The 21,760-nt window shown below is 40.5% G+C and overlaps 1 protein-coding gene across 2 annotated transcripts; it reads left to right on the top strand.

The window, feature by feature from the left end:
• The first annotated feature begins 374 nt into the window (after nucleotides 1–374).
• Nucleotides 375–20,257, top strand: macroh2a1 (macroH2A.1 histone). 2 transcript variants are annotated; one of them, XM_085421129.1, is made up of 9 exons: nucleotides 375–512; nucleotides 1,802–2,002; nucleotides 2,504–2,610; nucleotides 2,710–2,901; nucleotides 3,670–3,777; nucleotides 9,505–9,595; nucleotides 11,654–11,743; nucleotides 16,632–16,806; nucleotides 18,915–20,257. In XM_085421129.1, the coding sequence occupies exons 2-9, from the start codon at nucleotides 1,831–1,833 to the stop codon at nucleotides 19,078–19,080; spliced, it is 1,101 nt and encodes a 366-aa protein (XP_085277255.1). In that variant the 5' UTR covers nucleotides 375–512; nucleotides 1,802–1,830; the 3' UTR covers nucleotides 19,081–20,257. The 2 variants fall into 2 exon arrangements, with proteins under 2 accessions (XP_085277255.1, XP_085277254.1); XM_085421128.1 differs by lacking the exon at nucleotides 9,505–9,595 and adding an exon at nucleotides 7,244–7,343.
• Nucleotides 20,258–21,760: the final 1,503 nt, after the last annotated feature.

Below are 21,760 nucleotides of genomic sequence, written 5' to 3'. Positions count from 1 at the left end.
CATTATTAAAAGAAATTAGGTAAACAAGTAAAAGCTAGCTGAAACGTCCAAGAATGATGTCCATGTGGGACACTTATTATAAATTCATAAGGTAGGGTCTTTAAAGGATGTTCAAATAAGTTATTAAAAGATAAACATATTGTAGTCTGATGTAGACGAAAAATATTTGTACCCCTGAAAATAATCAAGGTAGCCTATATTGGATTAATTGGTGTACAGTGAAAGAATCAGCTTAAATCTGCTTAATATTATTATCGATATGCGCGGGAAACGTCCAGTATTTCCACTCAAACCACGTGTTTTTTGACAAAAGTAAAAAGGTGTAAAGGGTTAAGGATAATCTCAGCAGCAGATTCAGCAGCTTTGCTCTCTGCTCTCAGCAGTCGCGCTCTGCGAGCAGCGCTGGCTCGCTCCGATATTTCAACTCGCTGTGGATTGTGGGAGACGGGGACACTGCCCAGGCTTGTTACCGGAGACCGAGAGGAAAATTTTTCCGCTCCTCTCTCGCATTTGTAAGTAATCCGCCAGCTTCGCGCACAGCCGTGTCAGCTCTGGTGTTGGCGTTTCGTGTCGATCGAGCCGGTCTCCGTTACCCCGGCTGAGACGTTAACGTTGCCATTTCGTGCTTTTTTTTTCCCTGGCATGGAGGCCGATAGGGAGACCGTGTTGCTGGGGCTGACGGGCAGGAAGGGGAGGGAAGGAGCGGGCAGCTGCCGCCACTCTCGGGTGGAAATAACCCCGGTAGAGCCCGCTGACCCGAGCATTAAAATCGTCCTCGGGTCGTCTGACAGCTCGGTATTTGGCGTTAGTCACGCGCACGGACTGTGGGGGAATTAAACGCACGCGCGCTAGGCATCCGGCGGGCTGTTGACACGCGGAAATAGCTGTCAGTGGCGGTTCAGCCCACCTTACACCTGGTCAGAGTAGAAAAATGCCGCAGATGTTGCGGGAGAAATAAAACGTGCTTGCTGTGTGTTGGTGGGGGGAAAAAGCTGAAGAGCCGCGGGAAACGGGGGCTTGGACACTGTATCGCGCGCGGAGTGTTTGCGTTGGGAGAAGGGTTTTTTTTGGGGAGGGGTGGCGTGGCCTGTGCTGTGGGCTAATTGATTACCACACAGCTAATTGGTGTCTGCATCTGGTGCAGCAGCATTGATTTCGCTCGCAGTAATCTTTACGTTTCGTAAAGCGGCGGGGTGACTTGCGAAGTTTTTATTGCCTTACCGCGTGCGTATCACGTTTACGTTTGATGAGCGACCTCTCTCGAGATGTCTGGACCGTAAAATGTCACATTTGGGTTGCGCAATTTCCCCATGGTGACATAAAATGAAAGGCTTATTTGGGTCCTCTGCAGTTTCTCATCAAATGGTCAAAAGAGTAGGAGTCCCGAGGGAAAGCGGCATACTGTGTGTACTAAACCCCCCCCTTCTTTAAGAAGCACCCATGACATCAAACTCATTTATGTCTGGAATTTAATGGCTGTTCCACCCAGTCCTTGTTATCTGTGTATTTATTTATAATTTTTACTTTGTAAATCCAAGAAAGGGGCTCCAATCACAGGAAAGTTAAAGCAGGGGTACGTTTTCCTATCAAAGGATTACTCTGTTTATTGGCAGATTGCTTAATAGAGTACTGGGTCTGGTCCACAATGTTTGCAGCAATTTAAGAAGCTGATAAAGATAAATCTTTTTGATATTTGGCTATGGGTATTGGTCTTTTTGTCATGCACAAATTATTGTTTGTAATAAAGGAGATCAGTGTTGTTCAGATTTGTCAATGGATCGTGGCTGATGTGCCCGTGCAGAGCCTGACGCTGGTAGCAGTGACAGCATCATGTCCAGCCGAGGAGGAAAGAAGAAGTCGACCAAGACCTCGCGGTCCACCAAGGCCGGGGTCATCTTCCCCGTGGGGCGTATGCTGCGCTACATCAAGAGGGGATTGCCTAAATACCGCATCGGGGTGGGAGCTCCTGTCTACCTGGCTGCTGTCCTCGAGTATCTTACTGGTGAGATTTATTTTGCAATGGAAGAGAGTGGTTAAATATTAACAGACAGCAACACAAGGACTGACTCCAGAATCAAGACAATAGAACTACCAAATGACTACTTTAAAATCATTTTAGGGGTATGTAAGGGCACTTTAAGAAAGAAAAATCCCTGTGACGAAGCATGCTTTGTTATTTACATATTTGTAAATCTATTGGATAGCAATAGATGGATATCCAATAGAATGCAAAGTGCTGCAGATTAGCTGCTATTAGCGATGGTGATGCTAGAGGATACTGATGAGGAAGCACTGGAAATCTGTTTATTTCACAGTTCAGAGATCACCCATGTTTGTCCTGATGTTTGCTTCAAATGACATTCGGAGGCACATTTACTCTTTGAAGACCTCATGAAAGTTAATCAGGTTCACTCATACATTCAGCATTCAGGACACAAAGCTGTTTTTTTTAAAGCACCCTTGATTATTTTTTCTTCTTTTTCTTTTAAAAAAATCCATGTAGCTGAGATTCTGGAGTTGGCAGGTAACGCGGCCAGAGACAATAAAAAAGGCCGTGTGACACCACGACACATCCTGCTGGCCATCGCCAACGATGAGGAGCTGAACCAGGTGAGCTGCTCTATAAATAATGATCCTAACTTCCAGGTGGTGCAGGGCATCATGGACATTGTCTTGGTTTGTCTAATTTCACATTTGCAACTGTTTCAGTTGCTAAAAGGCGTGACCATTGCAGCAGGTGGAGTCCTGCCCAACATCCATCCAGAGCTGCTGGCCAAGAAGAGAGGCGCCAAGGGGAAACTGGAGACGCCTGTCTCACCTGCCCCCGAGAAGAAACCCAAGTCGGTCAAGAAAACGACAGCTAAGAAACTGAGTGGGAAAAAGGCAGGAGGCAAGGCTAAGGTATGCCTTAATGTGAACAAGACTGATGCCTTTAAGAGCGACTGTGACTGAATTTAACTGTTTGAAGTGTATCATTAGTCGTTACTGCGCTTAATTGTCGGGCATGTCTCAAAAGCAGTCCAGACTATTGGGTTTTTTTTTTTGTTTTTTTTTTAAAAAGCATCCATACTGACCATAGCGGCAGATGCTAGACACTCCACTGCTGATTGCAGGGAAGCTATTCCTGTCCAAAGTGCTTGCAGCTCTCCTGCTGATAGCTGTGGAGCTGCACCACTTCACAAACACACGTTTGACCCATTGTGGCTGTAAGAGAGGAAATACACCCTCTTTACACAAACCAAGCAAACTGAGACTAATCAAATTTGGAAAGACAAGTAGGAGCAGAAAACCCCCAGCCTTCAACAAAACATACACAATGTTTAAGCAAACCTTTTTGCCCCAGTTATGTCTGGAGTGGATTTAACACTTCTGGAGCTTAAGTTTGGAACAAAATAATTTGCATTCAGGTAACATCAGGAAATTATTATTAAAAATTGAGATTTCATCCTTTTCCACATTGTAGGAAAATAAAACGGGAACTAATGGCACTGCAGGATTTACTGTTTTAACTTTCAGAAATATATGCAACTGAAGGCACAAAACTGAGGCAAGATATTATTAAAAACTGCAGCTTTAACACAGAGGCAGTAGCTGACCTCTGACCCTCCCATGGTGGGGGCATTATTGCTGCAGTGTCACATGTCAACATGTATTCTGTGTCCTCAACAGAAACAGGGTGAGGTGAGCAAGGCGGCGTCAGCAGACAGCACTACAGAGGGATCTCCATCTGACAGCTTCACCGTGCTCTCCACCAAGAGCCTTTTCCTGGGTCAAAAGGTCAGTCCTCTGTCAATTCAGACATGCACTAACCTCAACACAGGTCACCGCTAATTATACAGAGTCGAGTTCAAGTTTTAGATGGTGATTCATGAGGCTTACGAAGAAAGTCTACACAAATCTTTTATAGATGCAGTAAAACATACGTAGAGCCATACGTTGGATATTAAAGGCTGGTGAGGGTTTTAAGGGGACTCTATTGTGCTAAAAAGCAATGCTGAGGTCAGCGTTTAATAACTTTTCATTTAAAGGATGGACAGCTTGAGATAATGTTTTTCTTATTTCAGTTGTGAGTTTTCTTCTGTTTTCAATGTGACCTGTGTTTCTTTAGCAACCAAATGCTCTGTGTGTACAACTCAAATCAGATAAGAAGCAGAAAAGAATCCTTCATGCGCTGCCACAGGGTCTCTCAGGCTCTTGGTAGACTCAATAGACTACAAACTGTTGCCTCCATATTACATCCGACTGTTTTTATTCAGTCTTTTATCTGTGCTGCTCCCTCATGACTGAACTAGATCTAACACGGGAAATCTGACAAAAATGATTTGATAACATCGAAGCCATTCAGTTGGTGTCTTAAAAGGAAGTTTAAGTTTCTGTTTAATATAAGTTTCCTCACACTGAACATTGTGATAGTTTTGTTGTAACTCACGTGAAGGTCTAATAGGCTTAAATTGGAGTATAGATAGTTAGATAGATAAAGATATGAATGACAGAGATATTTTGTGATCCGTTAGCTCCCATTGCTTTGGTCCTGCTGAGCATTAAAAACTGCTTTTTAACCCTTTGGCTGAGCTGAAACCTGAAAGTAAGTTTGCAACAAGTCATAATCAGAATTCCTTCAAAAGATTTTTTTTTTTCCAGAATATACTTCAAGAGCATAAGACTGTCATCAGATCAGATGCTCATGAAAATCACTGGAGGTTTAAAAAAAAACACATAAAAGGCACTGAAGTGACACTGTATTAGAGAATGAATGACTCAAGAATGATGCAAGAAGTGCCACCGGTTCCCTTTTTATTAATTTCACACATTGAGAATTGAAGATAACTGCTGATTTAATATGAATCTGACCCTTATTCTTACCCTTTGTGCTAACTTTTTTTTCTTTGATGTGTAGACAAATATTTGAATGAACAGCATTCCTGTTTGTCAACACCAGTCTGACTTTTTTCACCTTTCACTAAATGTTTTGGTACTTTATCACAAATTAAACACACATTAGTAATGACATAACAACATCTGGACACTTTACTTGTATTAGACAGTAGTAGCAGTTAGACCACCACCACACAGAATCACCGATATGAGGCAGGGTGGATCCATGCTTTAGTTTTTAGGCCTAATGTCACAGCAGAAATCAGGACTTATGAGACCAGGCAACGTTTTTCTAGATTCATGTTCTCCAGTTTTGGTGAGCCAGTTCAAACTGAAGCTTCAGTTTCCTGTTTGTAGCTGACAGGAGGGGCACCTGGTGTGGTCTTCTGCTGCTGTAGCCCATCTACTTCAAGGTTTGATGTGTTGTGCATTCAGAGATGCTTTTCTGCGTACCCTAAGTTGTAACAAAAGGGTGTATCTGAGTTACTGTTGCCTTTGTATCAGCTTAAAGCAGTCTTCTCTGACCTGGCTCACTTGATATTTCTTCTTTTTTGGCTATTCTCTGTAAATCCTTGTGCAGGAAAATCCTGGTAGACCTGGAAGTCAGCCACGCCATATTCAGTACCCCTTTTAAATCAGCTGTCTTTCAACCATTCTGATGCTCAGTTTGAATGTCGGCAGGTCATTTTGACCATATCTACATGTGCAGAACAGGTTTACCCAACAAAGTGTCCACTAAGTGTACTCATTTTTATTTTGCAAATTCTTGAATCATAAAATATGTTCTTACACTGTTTTAATGCAAAAAAAAAAAAAAAAAACGCATTGGGAGAAGTAATTTACTTTAAGGTTTCACCTCAGGCCTCAGTCACACAGACTTGGAACCAGTCAGCAACAATCTGGCAACAACCGGTTGCGAAGGAAAAATGCGCCAGGGAGTTGCTTCTCTGTCCCGGTGTGACCGAGGGTTTAGCTTTCACCTGGCAGTTGGCAGCTCTGCATGCTTTGTTCTGCCCTGCGTATGTTGATGCTAATATGTCATTTCATACTAATTAACTTGACATTTTCTTGCTAGTGAATTAGAATTGATTCTGCCCTGATTTAGCTGCCGTCTTCTGCTACCGCTGATACTTTAAAAGCATAATGACTCTTGGCACCGTGCTTGTGAATCTTTTATGAGCTGTAACAATGAACAAAGAACAATGAAGTGCTTGCATTCCTTGATGATGCATGTAGTGTACTGTAGTGTTTTAGTGAAGGATTAAAAAAATGATTAGATGCTGAAAATATTAAAAGCTTTCAGCTTTTCATTTGCGGATTGGAAATATTATACTCGGCAGCAGCAGAGTATTAGTGCTTGATTGTGTAGCTGACCAAAGATTACAGCAGCAGTTATCATCAGTGGATGATAATTAATCAGATGAATGCAATAAACCTCCCACTGACTATGATAATGAAGTCATTAATAGAAAATCTAGTCTTTTATTCTGTGTGTTTTTTAAGATTCAATTGTTGTAACTGCTATCGTTCTTTCTGATCTTCTTGGCTTCTGTTTTTCTTTGGCACAATCTGGGCGTTTATCATCAACTCTGACTTTCAAATGCTTGTTGCTGAAATATAGTGTCTGGGGAATAGCAGATGACTATTGAATCTTAAGCTGAGAGGTGCTTTTACTGGATGTCTGTTTGAAATGATAAACATTCAGAGGAATACCTTGACATTTTCAATTCTTTTTCTTGAAACTGTTGGTCCTGCTGCCATGAAATAAAACTTTAAAATCAAGTCAACAAAGAAGCAAATTTATCTTTTCCAGTTAATGCAGCAGGATTCTCCTTTGTACTCTACAAAGATTATTGCAGGACATGTAGGAGTTGGAAACCTTGTGGGACACCACGGGACATCCTACTAATATAAGCTTGTTTTAAAATGCGTTCAATAAAAAGAAGTCATTGCATTTAGATGTAGAATACCATAGGCTGCATCCCCTCTGGACAATATACAGTTGCAAATGAAAGCACTTTATCATGTCATTTAAAGGACCAGTGTGCTTATAGTTGGCTTTCAACTAGATACGGTAACATTCAGCTTTAAAGTAGTGTTTAATAAATGCATATAAGGTTTGCAAACGAAATCATTTTCAGGGAGTTTTCAGGTGTTTTCTTGCATGCCCTGTGCAAAATTGGCTTTGAATCTAAATTTAGGAAACAAAGTGCACTGTGTCCATTTCTGTAATTCACCAGAAAGTCAAGGTATCCCTACTGAGCTGCAGTGTTACTCTGGTTTTAATGGCTTTGCTTCCTGACCTCTTCCTTCTTGTCCACCTCCTCCTTGGCATGCCTGCTCCCCCCCTTTGCTCTCCGCCTCGCAGCTCAACCTCATCCACAGCGAGGTCAGTAACTTGGCTGGCTTTGACGTGGAGGGGGTCATCAACCCCACCAATGCTGAACTTGAACTTAAAGATGATCTAGGTGAGCTCCTCAACTCCCTGCCCTCCTTCCTTCACCCCCTCTCGTCCGCGTGGGCTTAGATATTCAAAATCATTGAAGGTTCAACAGTACAGCTTCTTCTAACTTAAATCCTTACTGGGTTAAAAAATATCAAAGTTTCAAGCTTCTTAGAGGGCCTTTTTCCACCCGTTCCATTCTTTCACACTGTGAGCAGCTCTGTTCAGATGGTGGACAGTGGAAGAGATATTTTAGGTTTCGGTTTAACAGAAGGTGAAAATCAGGTTTTTAAAATGCAATTTGTAGCACAACCAGTCTGTAGTTTCGACATTAATTGTATTAAACTGTGATTTCTAATCAGCAGGTATTTGAGATGCATTTTTATCTACATTTTGTGTTCCTTAAGACATTTCTATGCTGACGCTACTGCAAAAAGGCTTTAGTTATGTTCACCCATGGCCATTGGGGGAAAATCAGAAAAGATTTTTATCATTGTTTCCTCTGGGTTGATTGCTTTGAGGTGGCAGGTGGTCCTCTGCAGCAGTTGCACTGTTCAGCTGTCATTCAAAGACAGAGGTTCTTTAGTGCTGTAGCTCTCCAAAAAGGTGATTCTGTTCATCTGGACGTAGCGTTTTGTGGGTGAATCCAAGTGACTTTAGGCTGAATGACGAAACGTTTCTCCCACAAAACGCTACGTCCAGATGAACAGAATCAACTTTTTGGAGATTTCCTTCCCTGGATGATTGAGAATGCATCGAGACGTTTAGTGCTGTAGCTAAAACTTCCCTGCCATAAGATTTGTATGACATCAGCTGTTCGTCTTTGGTTTGGGGCAAATTAATACTTCAATAGTTTGTTTTTCTGCTGACATTAGGTCAACAGTTTCAGAGAAACTTAAGTAACACTGCCTCTTTTCTGCTACATGGAGAAAATGGTTTCTCCTGTGTCTCCCTCATACATGCACTAAAGAGAACTGTGGGGTAAACTAGCATTTAAAAGTAGATACACTCACAATGCACTGAAATGAAACAAGTGCACACAAATTGTGGAAATAAAATTAATAATCTAATTTTGTTTATTGGTTTCATGGGGAGACACACAGTTTGTGGCAGCAGTCTGAAAACACTGAAGTAATGAAATTTTCTAAATTATATGTAAATGAAATATAACATTATAATTGTATAATGTTCTATTTAATAGAAATAGAAGATCAGATATATTAAAGCTTAGTAAACGCCAAATGTTAGATTAGATCTTTTTTGGGGTGTGGGTTTAAATAACTGCGTCTTGTTTTTATTTATGCTTATAATCTATTTGGTTAATGCTCCTGTAAACGTTCCTTAGTAGACTTATTCGATGCTTGCTGGATGGTCAGCTCCTTGGAAGTAACAGAACTGCTCACAGTGTGAATAAACTATGAGATGCTTTGATTCTTAAAGTAGCCGTTCCTGCTCTTTGACTCGTGAATATAAGAGCAGAAAGGTGGAAATTTTCCTTCAAATCAATAGAAAAGCATGGATAAAATGCCGCTTCTAGGAGAAGAAAGCGATTTCTGTGGAGACTTTCAAGGATTTTCTCAAAGCTCCTCAGAGCAGCGATCCTGCTTGCTCCTCCTGTTGTGTAAATGTGTTGCGGTTCATTCCAGGTTGTCCTCCTTTCAAAGGGCTGCAGGACCTTTTGTAATGCTTGAAGATCAGTGTAGTGCACTGAAGTAGAGCGAGAGAAAACCCGACACGAGCCTCATTTAGGCGCTCACTTCAGCCTGACTGTGAGGTTGTTCACCTGGAGTGCGATCATAACATTCAGGACTCGGGATGACACAGTTGGACGGAATAAATTCTGCTGCTGGAAAACTGTAGGAATAAAAATATTTTGGGGTGTGGTTATATGCCCTGACGATTACACGCTTTTGGATTATTTACTCTATTCTTGTTTTATTTTAAGCAAATCTAGCCAACTGTGCAGTCCTGCTTCCTGATTACATACTGTAACATGACCTACCATTCCCTCAGTTGCCTCCTTGTTCCCTGTGATGTCCTCAGCCAATAAGGAGCGTGCTCACTTTCTCTTTTCTTCTTCTCTTTCATTCATTTATTTCTTTTCTTTTTGCCATCTTATTGCTCCTGGTCACTCACTGTGTTTTTTACCACCATGTTTGTTTGCCTGTCGTTGTTGTTGTCTGTAGTTGCAAGTTGTCCAAGCCGACATTTCCATCGTGGAGAGCGACGCTGTCGTTCACCCGACCAACTCCTCCCTCTATACAGGTGGTGAAGTAGGTAAAGGAACCACTGACACTGCAGACACCACGACTGCCTGTCTGCTCTCCCTCTGCATATCCAGATGGTCAGCGCTGCAGTCTGTGGGCAAACATCACTGCAGCAGCACAGTTTTTATTCTTTAATGAAGCGCTTTTTAGACCACGACCAAGGTCCCTGCTGTTCTTACTGTAAAAGCATAACCACAGAATATATGATCAGAATTGCTCGATGGTTAAAAATTGAAAAGGGAGGAAAAACCATCCTTCATTATCAGTGAAAAATTAACTTGCAGAGGCTTGAAAAGTGCAAGTAAAGGCTTTAAGATTAGTGCAATGAGGTACTTGTGGGTAACTGCCAAGATCTGAAAGTTGGCCGCCAAAAAAATGTTCTGCATTCACACGCGATGTTTTCCACAAACCGAAGCCAGTAGGCAAACAAAATGTGGACACTCAACTCAATTGGTTCATGTAAATTTTGGTTTTCATCTCGACTCAGAATGTTTCGAAACTGGTTCCCGCTCGTTCTCATTCGCAAAGCAGTGTAACTGTAGTTAGCTGGGTGACCTCGAACTCCCACGTCAGCACCAGGGGTCGAAGCGCTGACACTGTGTGAGGTTTATATGTGGATGAAAAGCTGGACTGCCACATACTTCTGTGACAGCTTTTCAGAGATGTATCTGGAGCGTAGCGTGTTATAAGCTTTTTGTAAGCGTGTTCAACAAGCTTTCAGAGTCATATCATATCTTCTGCCTAAATTATTCCTCCTGCTTTGAGTCTGGCTCCTTGCCACAAAATCTTAAATCAGACTGCATTAAACGTTCATGGTCTCTGCTAACTTTCAAATCTTTGCCAGTTTATTATCACATCATCCAGGTATTATTTCCAGCTGGCCTGCAGAATGTGTAACAATTAACCTGGGTAGCGCATATTTTTGTGCTGTGCTCTCTCCAACAACCTTTCATAGTTATTCCCACCAAAGACAATGTACACAATGTTTATGCTTCTCCTAGTGATTCTCTTAGTCCAAGCATCAAGTAATGCATACACACACTTTCTCAGTGTGATCCTAACACAGTGCTGCTGCTTGTTGTTGCTTTGTTCCACTCGACTGAAACGCAGACAGTCTGGGACTCGCTTCATTTCCTGTGACATTTAACCTCTCTGACTGTGCTGTCAGTTCAGACGGTTAGAAAGAGAGAAAATGTCTAAGACGCTGTTTCCTGAAGCTTCATATTAAAACCCGTCAGGGTTGATTTGTGGCAATTTGGATTAATGACTGAACAAATATTAACTAGCTCTTTACCTACGAGGACCATCACCCTTTGTCTGCTTTTCTTGTAATGACTGTTAAATGATTTCAGGGGCTTTTCTTTAAAATGCTGACTTTTACTCTTACTTCCAGACCTTGATTTTTACCCCCCCCTGCCTGTTTTTAATATTGTTGCAGCCAGAGCATTCATTTGTCTGCTTCTGGTGACGTTAAATTGCCTCCCCTCTTCTCTCTTTAGCTCTGAGTGCATTTTAAAGTGGTATAAATGTCGTCAGTGAGACATGAATACACATGAAATCAAGTATCCTAGTTAAACTTAAATTGCTAGGACTATTTTACTTTAAGTCCATTCATCAGTGCTGCAAAGCTTTTGCATTGTTAACTATAATATTCGCTCACCCACTTTTTTTGTTGCTATTTTGAGAGTGAAAGAAAATACTCTCCTCACTGTATATAAGCCACTATGGAAGGACAGAGGGAAGTAATTACAGACTGAAGCTTTAATACATTAGTTTAACTCTCAGAATGAGTCATTCTGAAAATGGCAGCTTTGAATCCTTACACTTCATTTATGAGACTTTCCCAGACTCTTAAAATTAAAGTAACAGGAACATGTATGTTTGATTATAAATGTGAGTGCAGAGATTCAGAGAGAGGCCGGGGGAAATGATTGACAGCATCATTGTCTGTTGTGTGTCTGCCTGCCTGTCTGTCTGCATGATCACCAGTCAGCTCTCTTCTTGCTTGCTGTTTTTCTTGCTGCAGTATGTGAGGATGCATTCACCTTAGTCCTCTCTCCCCTCGCAGGCTCTGCTCTGGAGAAAAAGGGGGGTAAAGAGTTCGCCGATGCAGTGCAAGAGCTGAAGAAGAAAAACGGCCCTCTGGAGGTGGCTGGTGGTAAGTGCACAGAGGATTATTTTTATTTATATTTTAGACACAGAAAGTAGAGGTTATATCAGGAGGCCTGAAAGATCTCGCTCGGACTTGGCTGTGGTACTGTAAATAAGACATTAAATCATTCTATCACCATTATTTTAACACCACATACAGATAAACATGTGGAAATGATAAAAATTTGGCAGAATGTTTTTGGGTTTTTTTTTTTTCTTTCAAATAAACGCTGGTGTATTTTAGTGATATAAAAAGATAAATCGCCATAAACACAGGGGTATAAAAACCTGCTACATGATGCTAGGCTGGCAACACAGGTGAACTGAAACATCATCGTCACTGAGTAAGAGGAGTATCAGCTGAACAAGGGGAAATGATATATTTTACTTAGAAATAAATACAAGATCCAAATCCAGAAATTTAAAACTAAATGCCTGCTCAATGATGGAATATCCAGATAATCCTAGTGAGTTGTTTTTTTGTTTTTTTTGTTTTTTAATAATTTTTTTAGACATGAGCGAGCAGGTTCAGAGTTTAGTTTTCTTTGGAGTCTGAAAAAGTTGCTGATTGGATGAGGTCTACTGCTTTAACCTGCCTACACTAACCTTATCCTCCAATCACATCAGAGTGCTCCTCTCACTGTCTTCTTGTTACTGGCTTGTACAGTAACAAATAAGCATGTGCTTCTTTAAACTTTTAAACTACTCGATTAAAAATTAGAGGAACACTTTTTAATAAGGCTGTGGCATCAAGTCATTTAAAAATCTGGGCTATTGATCTGGTCAGATAAATGGCAGAGAGGTTTGTTGCTGTTTTGGTGTTAACAAGAAATTAACTACAGGTGCACCACCTGTGGGCAGGCGAGGACATGGACACCCAAATTTGTGAATGCAATAACTTGAGAACAAAGCAATGTAGGAATTTTAAATTCCTACCATAGGTGCTGCCACTAGTGTTAGTGTCACTACTGATATCATGAGGTGATACCTGGACCCTACAGAGGTGGCACAAGTAGTCCAACTCCTGATACATCAAAGGGTGCCTTTTCCAGAAGGTTTGCTGCACCTCCCAGCACAGAGAAGCAACAGAGAACGTTGTGCTGCCTGTAACATTCAGCATGACTGGTTTGCTGACGGGTCAATGATAGTCGAGGGACGCACAGGCTTCTACGGGCTAGGCGACGGCACCCTGACTGCTGTTAGGGGACCTATCCGATGCTGTCAGATTGCACCTCAGACTGTCCGGCTCCAGATCCCCCAGGACTGTATCCATGACATTGTCTCGTTAGAAGCACGCCCTGATGTTGTCAAACATGCAAACAAACACGTGGGTCCATCTCCATGTCTGTAGAAGTCAGTGATTGGTCCATCCATACAGTAAAATTGACTAACCTGCCAAAATATTTTTTTTCACTTTGATTTTCGGTGTGTCTTTGAACTCAGGCCCCTGTAGGTTGACAATTTTGATTTCCATAATCAAAGTGGCATCCACTTATTCACTGAACACACACAGTTCATGATGTCAGTTGAGAAATCCAGCATGATTATTCAGTTATTTTCTTTACCCTGACGTCTTGTGTGTTTTCAAAGTCTTCCTTTTATTTAGGAATAAACAATCTCTGGCTTTCACACACACTGTGATGAAAAACCAAAACTGTCCATAAAATAAAAATGAATTTTGCCACCTCACAGGATTAGCTTAACATTTTAAGTGCTCAATAACAACTCCCACCTTTTCGTTCTCACTTCTTTTCGAAGTGTTCCTGGGTCCTTTTTAACAATGTTAACAAGTTTATTGTAATTTGGTATCCAGAAACATTCTTGATCAGTGTTGTTTCTAGATTTTTTTTGTAAAAATTTTTTTTAATCTTTTTAATGAAACATTTGGTTTGCTGGAAAGGAAGTATGAGCGTAACACTAAGATGCGCTGAAACTGCCTCTTTTTAAAAATTACTTTAACATTCACACACTGCATCAGATTTTTCCACACTTTGATCTGATTACATGATTGAAAGGGGTTGGAAAAGTGCATATTGATCCACTCGAGCACCACCCAGCTCGTATGACAGTGATGTCAGCGTGTCTCATAAATCTCTCATCTCGCACACCATGCAGAGCAGGGCAGGGTCTTTTTGGCCTTCCAGCTTAAGAAAATGACACCGCAGCCAGGATTAGCTCTTTGGACATGGAAGCCTAGATTTTACACACTTGGACTAATTCATTCTTTACTTAAAAGCTCAGTGTTGAACTTGAAACCGTGAATCCAGGAACTTTTTTTTTTTTCCTTTTGGTCATGACTGTGATCAAAGACATTTAGCACTGGCACATCGCATCTGTTCTTGGCGACTTTAGTCTGCAGCTACAGGGATTGGCCTTCAGAGAGCAATATTATTTTAGTCCTTAAAGATTATTTTATCTTTCAGTCTGTTCGCTCTTAGTGCCTCTCTTATTCTTTCTCCATCTGTCTCTGGTTCTTTCGCTTTATCTCTCTCATTATTCATCACTCACACTCACTTTTTCAAATGCTGCCCACCTTCAGCCAAGTTCGCTCAGTATCCTAATCCTGCTTTCTATGCGGAGCTCGTAAATAGATAACCAGGTGACTGAACACCAAGCCAGCAGCGCCTGACGGGGATTCTGGGATCGGCCCTGTGGTCACGCTGACCACACCTGCCTCAGGACAGCTGTCCAAAAGGTCCTCAGTGATGTCTTTTACCAACATTTTTGTCTCTCTGCAAGCAAAGTTTCACATTTTAAGTCCAGGCAGGTACTAAAGTGAATTATTCAACCCCAGGTTATTCATTTAGTTTAATATTCTGAAATTACGAGTGATTTTTAGGTGGTAATTTCTAAAATTACTGCTGCTGCCTGCATAATAACATAAAAGAAAACGTTAGCTGAGTAAGTAAAAGCTAATTGTTTTATTTATACAGCAAAGCTCAGAGTGCATGAAATTTCCCTTCATTAGTTTTCTGCGAAGCCTGACTTGCTCTGCTGATTATAGAAGATTTTTTAAATGAGCAGCCAAGATTCTGAATTTTGGATTGAATAAACAGCAAAACTGATAATTTTACTGATTTACAGTTAGCTCATTAAATCTGTAACATTTACTGTTCTTAGAGGATAAATCGATTCATTTGTAATACACTCTGCACGAAAAGCAGCAGTGGGTTTATCTATTAACAAGAAGCCAAAACTCGATATGGCTTAATCATCAGTGCCATAAAGCTCCATTGTTGTCCAGCACTATAAAATTGCAGGAATTAACCACACTCTTGCACATGTTCCTGCGTGACTAATGAAGGAACTTGCCACTGCACTTTATTCACAATTAGTCCCACAAACACCATCCTGCTGCTCTAGATGGCCCCATGCAACCCTAAGGCTGGATGGGTCATCCCAGTCCAGCAGAGATGAAACAAATAAGGTCTGAGGGTAAATAAAAAGGTGTTTATGTAATAAAAATATTTAGTGTTTTGTTTTTTGTAATATATGTCAGATGACAGTACATAATGCCAGTCATGTTTCCAGTGGATGCATATAATAATCAACAAAGTTTCATACAGAACTGATGGATGGATTTTGTCTGTAAAATTGAACAAAAATTTAGTTTCATCTTTTCAGGAACCATTTGAATTTTCTCTCTAGCACAAAATGGTTGAGGGATAAGCTAATGTGAAGTGCACGTGGTAAAAGCACATTCTTCTCTCCGAAACATCTGAATTTTGTCTCTAGGAGAAATTAAGACTGACAGACCTGGGGTCAATAAAGGGTTAACATGAGTATCAAAATTTAAATGCACAATATGATTAGCCTGGCCATCGACCAGCAGCTGGCACTGGGTATATATATTTTTTTGTTTGTTTGTTTTTTTTTAGCCTGTAAATGGCAGTATTAGACCCACAGGTACATGCTGGGTTCCTGAAGGTTCTTGTCTCTTGCAGCAATGTGATGGTGTTCATATTTCAGTGGCAGATTGATTAAAAGACAGCGATCATTAGCGTAACCAGATAAGTTCCTTGCACCTAGATGCAGAAAATCCACATAAGTGTTGCAGGGCTGGATTTCATCATCGTTTGATCGGCAGGTTATGCGCAGTGCACAAACACCACCACACACACTTCCTCCCACCCAAACCATAAAACAAATTGGACTCGGCAGGCAGTCATGAAAACCATAATCATCATCGTCCTTCAACTTTACCTCACAACCAGATCACACATGCGGCGTGACTGGCTCTCGCTCAGCTGTGTGAAGTCTCTCCGTCCTCTCTGAGCCATCTGGAAATGAACTCGTCCTCAGCGTTGACTTCGGTCCAGTCACACGTTCGCTGTGGGCTAATAAACTCTGACTGGAGGCTTTTGCACTTCACAGAATCAGAGGCTTTGGCTGAGTTACACTTTTTACAGCTGCTGGGTTTGAGGGAAGACTAAGCTAAATGTTAAACAACAGAGTACAGGCTTCTCTCATTTTTCTTTCTCTTACTTTCACTTCATTCCTTTTTCTTCCCCGTCTTTGCTGTTCTACTTTTCTTTTCCCCCCTTCTTCTCTGCTGTCTGGAGGAACAGCCCACCTCACTGAAATATCCTGGAGATTTTGGAGATTTTCCACTAAGCAGTGATCTTTTAGCACCTTTGGCCTCCAAACAACTTGTAGGTTTTTATTTCTGACAAAACTGAGTGAAAGAAGCTGTGACATTTGACTGTTCTGACTAAATGAATCTCGGGCTGTGTTTCAAAAAACTCATAATTGCAACAAGACTAAAAATGTTGGCATTTTGTGCAAGCATAGTATTTATCCTTACTTGTTTCCCAGTTCTTCTCCGCCTGGTGTTTCGATTTCCTCTCCTCTTTCCTTCATAGTGATTAACCATTCTTTCCTCCCCCTTCTCTCAGCCGTGTTGACCGCTGGCTTTGGCCTGCCTGCTAAGTACGTTATCCACTGTAACAGTCCAGGCTGGGGCTCCGACAAGTGCGAGGAGATGCTGGACAAGACTGTGAAGAACTGCCTCGCTCTGGCAGATGAGAAGAAACTGAAGTCTGTGGCCTTTCCCTCCATCGGGAGTGGAAGGTAAGAAAACACGCAGATGAAAGACGCCTGTAAAAACAAGACACTCTTAGAAAATGTAATGTTATCTGGTCCACATCCTGTATATCACCAGTATGCAGTATGATTATCCACTTAAGGACATTTTTACTTTTACTTTTTTTTTTTTGGTCTAAAGCTAAAAGTGTTTTTTTTTTTGTTTGTTTTTTTTAAAAAGGGGGATAATATGAACACTTTGGAAACCCAAAAAACTGTACTGAGTTCTCCTGAAATAACATTCCAGCTGGGAGAAACGTCTCAGATCTCCTTTGAGTAGCATTCTTGGATCTTCGGCTATAGAAAATATTGTTCATGCTCATGTTTATGTGCGTACAGTTTTCCTTCTTTTATTTTGTAACTTAAAATGGGGATTGAGACGAATTCTTTGGCAACAGAGGTGAACACATCCAGCTTGATCCCATAGAAAGCACTGAGAGCAGCACAATGAGGTCATAGACTGTATGTAAAAGATGGAGATGACCAACATGACATCCTGACTGTACGTGATGTTGCATTTTAAGCGTTTTTTTTCCCTATAAGGCTGAAATCAAACCCGTTTCTAGTGCCAATCTTCATTTTAGATTTACATACTTGATATTAATTACTCAGAATTACTTTACTGAATATTTGACAATGGTTCAAAGTTCAAACAAAGGTTTGATTGAAAAGGTAGCTCTGCATGTTGTAGCATCAAAATTAAGCAATAAAGCAACATTTTCCAAAGTAAAATGCTATGTGGCTTTACATTAGTCAACTTAACACACATTCACATCTGTCTGAGGAGAAATTGGCAAAATTTTTGGTGATCTGCAAACATCTTATGTCTTTACACACTTGTTGTTTTCTTAAACTCTATAAAAGATGAACAGGCCTGCAGAAGTTGACTCCTGCATGGCAATCAGATTGCTTTTTCTGGTCTAAAGCCACATCTTTGCATTTTCATAGAAATAAATGATATTTAATTTTAATGAAGAAATGATAATTATGGCCTCATTTAGAGGAGACTGAGATAAAATAGGTTGTGATTTAATCCAGAGTGTATTCCTTGACCAGTTGCCTATTGGTAGCATGAAATCCTTTGCAAACCTCTGCGATTTCTTTGGTGGTAGTAGTTTACATGGAATATGCTGACTTGTTTGCAACTCAGTCTTTATTTAGCAGGAGTGAAACTCTGAAAAGTGTGGCCCAGGCTGTTCACCTTTTAAAGTGAAAGCTGTGCCTTTTGAAATATGTTTGCCGTAGTAAGGCTGCTGAACGTGAACGTCTTCCAAGTTTCACTATGGCTGGGAAATTAAATTGGCGGATGTTTGCAGACAAGTCGTCATTTTTCCTGCAAACTACAGACAACTGCAGCAATCTGCTAAAGCAATCACATGGAGGTTTTTTTGGTGCTGCACCTTCTTTGCAACAGATTTAACTCAGCTTCACGCAAAAACCTTCAGCATGTACTCCAAACTAGTCAACGTTTATTTTAACCTCGTCGGATGGTCGCACAGTTTAGGCCTGTGTTACTGAGGTCTAAACAAGATAGTTAGCATGAGCTTTAGTTAACCCACACCACCCACTCATCCAAATGTGGCTGCATTCAGTATCTAAAGACCAAAATGCCAACAAGACGACAATTTCAAGACCAGTGGATGATGTTATACTGGCTACGTCTGACTTTTTTAGCTAACGATGTGTAATTAGCCTGCTAAACTTTTTAGCACTTTTACTTTTGTTCTCATTAGCATTTAGCTTGAAACCTTTTTTTTCTCATTTCTTATCTTGATAATCAGAAGCTCAGATTTGATCTTCCCAACCTTTGTTAAGCCACTGGTTGGAAACCATTGAATAACGGTGGGCAGCCAAAGTTCAGGTTCATGAGGTTTGAACAGCTATAGGAAAAACTTTACCTCGCCATTCACCCTTTTACAGCTTAAAATTGGTGCCTGAGTTGAAAGCAGTAAAACTTGGTTCCAAATTCAATCTATAATATGTGCCTAGTAAATAACTACCTTCATGTGTATCCTTACCACTAACATAATGACAATCTCTGCAGTGTGTGCGTGTGAGACCACATTTCACCAAGTGTGTGCGAACTCTCCCATCAGGAATGGTTTCCCGAAGCAGACGGCAGCCCAGCTGATCCTCAAGGCCATCTCCAGTTATTTTGTGGCCACCATGTCTTCCACCATCAAAACCGTCTACTTCGTGCTGTTTGACAGCGAGAGCATCGGGATCTACGTGCAAGAAATGGCGAAGCTGGAGACGAGCTAAAAGTACGGAATATTCCCCTCCTTGTTTTTACCTGCAAGGAAAGAAGGCGGCGTTTACTAGTGATCGATTAATTTTGAAGAGAAGAAAAAAAGAAAATTTTTTCTTAAGGCTGGGAACTTGTTTTTGCATTAAGTTTGTAAAATTCCTATATTGTTTTTAATTTCCTATTTACTTGTCATCACTGGCATTTAAATGTAGACGTGCACTGTTCATTCTGCGGTCTTTTAACACACAGTGCCACACAAAACAGATTGAACAAGTGAGAACACTCACTCTAAGATTTAATTTTCAGAACATATACGGTTTAAAAAGATGCTATGAGACATTGCTACACCTCAAGTACAAAAGGCTTCCAGAGAAGGCCGATAAATACGGGTTAATGCATGTAAACACAGTACAGTCAATAAAAACAGCTACCCTCATTCTTTCGTGCTTAGTAACACAGGACACTTAATCGTGTGTTGTATTTTTTTGGGTATTAAGTCTACATTTTTGGATAATTTCTGTTGGTATCGCACTGTGTAATGAAAAGCGTAAAGAAAAGTTCCGTTTGGTTTGGTCTTTACGAGATCGGTGTTAAAGACTAAAGGAGTGAGTTTTGTTTTTGTGTTGTGTGTTTTTTTTTTTTTGTTTTTTTTTTTGTTTTTTTTTTTGCCTTTGATTCCACAGGCAAAAGATGCTTTCGCAGTGTGCTGCAGATGCCTTCAATTTCCAAAAAAAACCTCAATTGGAAAGAGTTTATTGATATGTCTTGACCCTAATATTAAGAGTTTATACTTGCACCTGGAAAAATGTACATTTACATTGAATAAGTGGAGATTGGAGGTCTTTGCAGAGCAACAATAGGTTATATTGTGTGTTCCTATAAGTGTTTATATAGATGGAGTATTTGTGAAATGTTATAGTAAAATAATGAACTGTAACATAGATTTTTATTTTCTATTTTAATTTTCTGACTGATTCTAAGTGGCACGGTATTTGGAAGGAAAAAAAAATGTAGAAGTGTGTTTGTCTTTGTTAAGCCATAAAACATACAGTATGTACTCATTCAGAGGCTGTCTTGCTGTTGCTTTTGGTTTTTGGTTCTTTCCATTCAGCCACCACCAGATGGCGCCCTATAATCACAAATTGGACTTTCCATCTCAGCCATTTTCTTGTGCAGCAGCAGACCTCTTCACACAGACAGCGGTTGATTTGAGGTTGGATTTGAATTGGGACTATTTGAACGTACATGAGGAACCGGACTGTTTTGCTGCATTTAGACTTTTCAACAGTCTAACTTTTTATGGGAAAAAAAAAAAGTAAGGTGCTTTCTAATAATTGCTACAATTGATGATTGCAAAAGGTCTGTACACACTCCGGTAATAAAATACCTTCAAAAATTCTGAGATCATTTTGTGTTTCATGCAGATCTGTGGGATGCTGCCAGTAACCGTGAGCTTCATGATTAAAAATGCATGTGTGAGCGTGAAGTTTAATTGAAATAGAAGCCTTCGTTGTCCCCTTTGGAAAAGAGTGTGTGTGTGCTGGATGTAGTAATAAATCCCTCTCCACTGTTTTAAAGTGAGCATAATTGTAAGTGTTGCAGAACAAATGGCAAAAAGATGACACGCTACATTTATTTGATTTGACTGAGAGCCACAGCGAAAGCCTCACGAATCTCAGCTCATTGAGCATATGCGTGTCTGTGTTCAGGAGGCCCAAACGAGTTTTTTTTACTGGAAGAAATCCTGAGTAGTTTTCATTTCTCTTTTAATTTAATTTAGGGTCACACGTTTAAGATTGGTTCAAGTTGTGCATGAATCCAAAAGACTTAAAGCAACTGTTTTTGGTTAGGATGAGTTTGTCATCGTTGCTTAACTTTTACTTCCCTACAGATTTTTTCACATGAGCTTCTCGCATATCTCCCATTTTCATCAGTGTAAAATGGAACATAAGGAGGCAAATGTTAAAATAATAATCGTAGAAAACCCAAACTTTTCCAGTTACTTATTGCAATTCAAGTTGTTCGAGTCCAATCAATAGCTTAAAATGGTACAAAGGTATGGTTAAAAAAAAAAAAGTTAAGGTTACTCAAAACTGAAAGATAATGTACATTTCAGAATTATACAAAAAGGCCTTTTTCAGGGAACACAATTTAAAGCTGGAGGTTAATCAAGCCTTGACAGCTGGTGCTACCAATTCTTACAGGTGTTCCAACTTCTCTGGATTACTTATAACCCCCTCTGTCTGCATGAAAGCAGTGTTGGAAAACACTGCGGTAACATACCCCCGTGAGCATCAGTTGCACCACATTGTACTGCAGAAAGTAGTGTGTTGCTACAAAAATGGTAAGAAAAGGGCAAATAACAATGGAGGAGAGACAGACCATCGTAACACTTAAAAATGTCGATCTTTCCTACAGAGAAATTTGAAGGAAAGTCGAGGTGTCTGTGAGTACAGCTTCCTTCACCGTTAAAAGGCACTCAGAAAATGGGGTAAACTGTCACAGGAGGAGGTCTGGCAGACCCAAAGCCACGACTGAATCAGAGGACAAGTTTCTGAGAGTTAACAGCTTGCATGATAGGTGACTCACAGGACAACAGCTTAATAGTGTTCGTGGTAATCAGGTCTCAGTTTCAACTGTGAAGAGAAGACTTCGAGCTGCATGTTTGACAGGACGAGTTGCAGCAAGAAAGCC

This window comes from Rhamphochromis longiceps, linkage group LG10, assembly GCF_057381845.1.
Source record: "Rhamphochromis longiceps isolate RC_006_pf linkage group LG10, R_longiceps_female_GT1.1, whole genome shotgun sequence".
In the NCBI taxonomy this organism is placed as follows: Eukaryota; Metazoa; Chordata; class Actinopteri; order Cichliformes; family Cichlidae; genus Rhamphochromis; species Rhamphochromis longiceps.
The sequence above is the reverse complement of the archived record's forward strand: the minus strand, read 5'-3'. Positions and strand labels throughout refer to the sequence as shown.

Bases quoted from the DNA above. Each gene is read 5' to 3' on its own strand.
- macroh2a1 (XM_085421128.1), top strand. From the start codon at position 1,831: ATGTCCAGCCGAGGAGGAAAGAAGAAGTCGACCAAGACCTCGCGGTCC. The intron at 2,611-2,709 runs GTGAGCTGCTCT...CAACTGTTTCAG, and splicing joins ACGATGAGGAGCTGAACCAG to TTGCTAAAAGGCGTGACCAT. The intron at 2,902-3,669 runs GTATGCCTTAAT...TGTCCTCAACAG, and splicing joins AGGCAGGAGGCAAGGCTAAG to AAACAGGGTGAGGTGAGCAA.